At 43.1% G+C, this 6,167-nt stretch overlaps 1 protein-coding gene across 1 annotated transcript; it reads left to right on the top strand.

Moving 5' to 3' along the window:
* The first annotated feature begins 818 nt into the window (after positions 1 to 818).
* On the top strand, positions 819 to 4,748 carry LOC111058938. Its single transcript, XM_022346524.2, has one exon. The coding sequence runs from the start codon at positions 819 to 821 to the stop codon at positions 4,746 to 4,748; it is 3,930 nt and encodes a 1,309-aa protein (XP_022202216.2).
* The last annotated feature ends 1,419 nt before the right edge of the window (positions 4,749 to 6,167 follow it).

Raw genomic sequence — 6,167 nt, 5'->3', positions numbered from 1 at the left:
AATTTCACCCAGTATAATAATTGTGCAACCATGACAATACTAATGTAATATTTTGCATTTTCTGTATCTCTATATTGAGATGGAAAATAACATATATCATGAAACATACTGATGTTAATATTGTAGTATGAAATGATGTAAATTATCTTGAAGAACTATCTTTACTATAAGAGGTGATTGTTACTAACAATACTAAAGTTATATATTGCATTTTCAGTATCTCTTTATTACAGAACTAGCTATAATGAAATAATTTTTCAAATATTACAAAACTAATGCAATATACTGCGTTAACTTAATCTGTATGTACAAATAAAAAATAACATCTATAGTAGAACAACTGATTTGAATACTGTCGTATGGGATGATGTAAATTATATTGAATTTACCAATACTCAATTTCATCTTGTATGTAGTAGGCTATCACTTGTACATAATAGGCTATAACTGATCCATTCTTTAACCTTCCGGCAGTCGCGCTGTTGTAAAAAGTACAACAGTGTCAGTTTTTTTGGCTGCACAAAACTATTGAATGGGGTGGTGTCAGTGAATGAGTCACCTATGCATTCCAAAATTTTCACCCATCACTCCACTGAGTTGCAGTATCAAACGAGCAATGGTTCAGTCTCTAGGTGCCATTTAGTCGCGACAGTGCATAAGTCGCACTGTGCATGAGATAGGGATGGACTGTATACTGGTACTGTAAACAAACCAATAACACAGAATTGATGGTAATTAATATGTTTTGACAGTAAACGGAGTACATAACACTTGGAAAATTGGATGTTGTACATAATACAACACGCAACTGCTCCGGCATGCCGGACACCTTCAGTGGCTGTGCACAAGTGAAAGCTGTACACGCTTCTGCTTTACTGGGCACCGCTATCGTTGCCGTTGTTGATCAATACAACCGATCACAATTACTACGTGCTGTATTGGATTGTGGCTCCATGAGATCGATTATCACTACCCGAGCTGCCCAGCAACTTGGTATCACCATCATGCCCGCACGCATTCAGATTAATGGTATCTCTGAACAAGCGACCGCTGTAAAAGGTACCACTCATTTGACACTGCTATCTCGACCGCAGTTTAACACCTTTCTCCAAACTGAAGCCCTTGTCTTAGAGCAAATAGCTGGTGACCTACCCGCTTTTCCAATCAGCAGTGAGCTCAAAACCTCACTTTCACATTTGGATCTCGCTGACCCTGGTTTTGACCAACCCAATAGGATAGACCTCTTGATTGGAGCTGACATTTATCCTAATGTATTTGTTTCTTCCGCCAATGCTATTATACCAGGAAATCCCGCTGCCTTCGCCACTATATTTGGCTATGTTCTGAGTGGAAAGCTAAATATTGAGGACTCGCCTGCTCCGCTTCATCAGATGCAACTTATCTGCACCATGTTTGCCCGCGAAGAACCGCTTGCTGAGGTCATGAACAAGTTTTGGGAGACTGAAGATGTCCAAATAAATGCGAAACTCTTATCACCTGAAGATGAACTCTGTGAACAGCTCTATGAGTCCACTACCTACCGCAATGATGAAGGCAGATATGTAGTCGCACTCCCCTTCAAGCCTAGCGCACCTGTTCTTGTTTCAAACCGCAAGCAAGCTTATCGAAGTCACCTTGGATTATTAAAACGCTTGGAAAATTCTTCGGAACTAAAGAAGAAATACGACAACTTCATGACAGAATATCATGAGCTTGGCCATTTGGAACTTGCCAAATCCGCTTCTGACTATGTGATTCCACACCATGCAGTTTTTAAAAATAAGGACCCCACTCAGAAAATCAGGGTGGTGTTTAATGCTTCCAGCGAGGATACCAATGGGCATTCACTAAATGAGAATTTGTTACCAGGGCCAAAACTGCAGTCCAATATTATTCAAGTATTGACCAAATTCCGCACTTACAAGTACATTGTCCTTTCTGATTGCAAGCAGATGTATCGCCAGATTTTGTTAAGGCCTGAAGACTGCCGTCACCAACATGTTTTTTGGAAACCTAATTATCATGAACCTGCAAAAGAATTTGAACTTAAAACCGTAACCTATGGGCTTACTTCCAGTGCTTATTTAGCACAACGCACATTGCAACAACTTGTCAAGGATGAAGGAGAAGCATTCCCTCTGGCAAGTGAAGTTTTAACAAGTCAAACTTATGTTGATGACCTGCTGGGAGGAAGTAACAATTTTTCTGAAGCACAAACGCTTATTTCTGAATTGATTGAGTTATTGTCGCTTGGCTCCTTTGAACTTCGGAAATGGAACTCTAATACTCCTGAATTGATCGCTAACTTGCCTGCAGAATTTTTGGAAAATCAAGATTGTATGTTTGATGACAACGCTACTGCAAAAGTTCTTGGAATTGTCTACAGCCCGCTCGCGGACAACTTTCGCTATTTCATTTCTCCTTTTAATGGGCAAATCACTAAAAGAACCGTTCTATCATTCATCGCTCGAGTCTACAACCCCCTTGGGTGGCTCACTCCTCTCATAATGCTGTTCATGCGCACGCTGTGGTCTCAGCAATTAGCTTGGGACACTGAGGTTCCAGCCTCACTTCGAGCTCATTGGGAGCTGATTACCGCTGAAATTTCCCGTTTGGACAATGTTGTAATCCCGCGTTTACTCGCCTGTAACCGCTCTACTACCCGGCTGCTTGGATTCGCCGATGCCTCCGAAAAGGGGTTTGCTGCTTGTATATATATTCATGAAGAGACTGAAAATAGATATGTTAACTGCCGTCTCATAGCCGCCAAAAGTCATGTTGCCCCGCTGAAAACTATGACAATTCCACGCCTGGAATTGATGGGTTGTTTGCTGCTTGCTCGTTTACTATCCGCCATCTTACCTACGCTGTCCGAATATGATTTACAAGAAATTCGACTCTACACCGATTCCAAGACTGCCTTGGATTGGATCAACACACCCACATACAAATTGCAGATTTTTGTTGCCAACAGAGTACAGCAAATTACTCAGTTAACAAAACTTGAGTCATGGCATCACGTTACTTCTGCTAACAACTGTGCAGATATTGCTTCGAGAGGCTTGACTCCCGCTGAAATCGTCTCCTGCCATGATTGGTGGCACACTACCAATGCGTTTTGTTGTCTCGCCACTGACTTTCCCGTGTCCAATCATCTTGTTTCCAACATTGTATCTGAGATGAAAACTAACCCGCTGTACATTCTCGCTACTGTTGAAGAACCAATTGAGAATCGTTTGTATACCGCTATAGAACGTGTATCCAATTTTGGAAAGCTATGTCGTATTTTTGTCTACATACTAAGATTTGTCAACCGCATCAAACCAGCCCGTTATGAATATCGCTGCAAAATAGTCAAACAGATTGAAACCTGTGAAACGCCTGCCTCAATTGACACCACCGCCTGTGAAGCTGAAATAGCTAGAAAACTCATTGTTCATGTTGTGCAACGGGATAAATTTCAGAAGGAAATAACAGAGTTGAAAGCTGGAAAATGTCCTAAGCATCTACTAACGTTGCAACCGTACATTGATGATTACGATTTGATACGCTTATCTGGTCGTCTTGAGCACGCTCCGATTTCTAGTGAAGCTAGAAATCCATTATTGCTGCCGAAAAATGAGCATGTATCCTCACTCATCATTCGACACATACATCTTCAAAATTGTCATGCCGGTCCCCGCACCACACAAGCAGCTGTTTGCCAACAGTATTGGATAATCTCTGCCCGCAATCAAGTTCGCCGCATAATACATCAATGTGTCATTTGTAACCGCTTTCGCCGCACCAACCTACAGCAACGTATGGCCCCGCTACCTGCTGAACGAGTCACCGCCAATAGACAGTTCAATTTAACTGGCTTGGACTTTGCTGGTCCTTTCTCATGCAAAACATCTTTATTGAAACGCACACAAACAACAAAAGGTTATCTGTGCATATTTGTATGTTTGACCACCAAAGCTACTCATCTAGAGTTCCTGTCCTCGATGTCTGTCAACAACTTCATCGCCGCTCTACACCGATTTATTGCCCGCAGAGGTGCGCCGCACACTCTGTTTTCAGACAACGCTAAGACTTTCACATCCGCCGCAAGAAAAATGTATGAGTTAGAAAAACTCTTGAAGACGATGCCCTCTGAAGTGAAGTGCTTTCTGTCTAACTACGGCATAAACTGGAAGTTCATTCCCCCTTATGCTCCGCATCAAGGAGGCATATGGGAAGCCGCCGTCAAATCCGCCAAAACACTGCTACACCGCTGTATTGGGGACACAGCTCTTACATACGAAGAGTATGACACCATTTTCGTTAGAATTGAAAGTATTCTAAATAGTCGACCGCTTACAGAATTGTCCTCTGAACCTGCTGAAGCTGCCTCCGTGCTCACTCCCGGGCACTTCCTAATTGGTAGACCTCTTACCGCACCACCGCAACCCATAGAGACGAAGGAACTATTGGTCGCACGCCGCTGGAGACTTACAAACCAAATGACCCAATATTTCTGGAATCGCTGGTCCAAGGAGTACCTATGCACCTTGATCAGACACACAAAATGGAAAACCGCTGAAAGAAACTTGCAACTTAACGATTTGGTCATAATCAAATTTGTCAACACCTCTCCTCTCAGCTGGCCGTTAGGCAGGATTATTGCGCTACACCCTGGTAAAGATGGACTAGTACGTGTAGTCACTATCAAATGCGCATCTGGGAACATTGTTCGAGACATACGCAAAGTTCACCACATCATTTGAAACCTTCTACAAGTTACCGCACACACAGCATGAAGACCGCCTCGCTCAAATCCGTGAGGATTGTTATTGTCTACACCGCTGCTACTGTCTACACCGCCGTTCCTGTCTACACTGCTGTTTCTGTCTACACCGCTGCTCCTAGCTACACCACTGTTCCTGTCTGTGCCACCTTTCTGGTCATTTGTGCAACGCTCTCACTGTGTATTGTCACCGACCCGCTGGAGATTGTTTCCACCGCTATGAAAAACTGTTTGTTTTTGAGGGGGGGTATGTTACCGCCAATATAACTTCGGCAGTTTCCCTCTTATATCTGTCGGTAAGTTGGCTGTGTGTTTTGAATCAACCGCGCTCACCCATGGCCATCTAACATGCCACTGCCATCAGCCGCAATGATATCGCCAAGCCCATTGTAGATGGCACTGCTCTCTCTCTCGGCTTGTTCCACTCCCCACTACTACTTCGCCCGTTTCCGCTTTGTCAAGATGGCTTGTTCTAAAACGTGCACTAACGCTACCAATTTTTCCTCCCTTTGAAAGAACTTATAAATGTACGACCTCTTCGCTGCGACATGGGCCCATGTTTTCCCCTCAGCCAGTGCAAGTGATTTCTTATTACAATAACGTGCTACCGCCTACCCGAACAAGAAAACCGCTGTTACAGTCCACTGCGAACCCGCCATCCTTGTACGAGAAGCTTCTTGAAGGTAACGACTTTATTTTGAGCTACTAAGTAACGTGATTTGAAGCCCTTTACATTGGCTCTAACACAATTGGAACAGATGATTAACTTACAAAATATTGAATAGTTGTATAACTAAATGCGAGGAATGTTTGCTTCATATGATGCTGGTCCAAAGTCTGGAAATAACCAAGTAGCATAACCTATCATCATTACAGTTTCATTGAATGAGTAATGAAGTTAGTTATGTGTACTATGTTGAAAGTGTGATGGTCATGACATAAACGAATCTCTCATTAAATTGAGTCTGCTATCTACTGACAATCCAAATCTACAATCTAAAAAATCTTCAATAACTAACCTATGCTGTTTAACCTATCACCAACACCCCAAACACATCAACCCCGCCCATTACCTACTCTACCTAACCCATCCTACCTGAACTAACCTACCTTTACCTGATCCACATAACCTTAGCCATCCTACCTAATCAACTCTCCCTAATCACCTATCCCACCCTACCTAACCTACTCTACCTAACCCACTCAACATAAATTACCATACCCTAACCTACCCTGGCCCACTCAATCTACTCTACCTTATCCACATAACCTTAGCCATCCTACCTAACCAGCCCACGATTGGGCAGGCAAAGCCCACCTCCCAGCCGGATCACTAAGCGCAGAGGCTGCTACCCAACACTATACAGTAATAAAAGGAGATTGAGCGGGCGAAGCCCAC

Source organism: Nilaparvata lugens, chromosome X (assembly GCF_014356525.2).
Source record: "Nilaparvata lugens isolate BPH chromosome X, ASM1435652v1, whole genome shotgun sequence".
Classification (NCBI taxonomy): Eukaryota; Metazoa; Arthropoda; class Insecta; order Hemiptera; family Delphacidae; genus Nilaparvata; species Nilaparvata lugens.
The sequence above is the reverse complement of the archived record's forward strand: the minus strand, read 5'-3'. Positions and strand labels throughout refer to the sequence as shown.

Coding starts and splice junctions, on each gene's coding strand:
- LOC111058938 (XM_022346524.2), top strand. CDS start 819: ATGCCGGACACCTTCAGTGGCTGTGCACAAGTGAAAGCTGTACACGCT.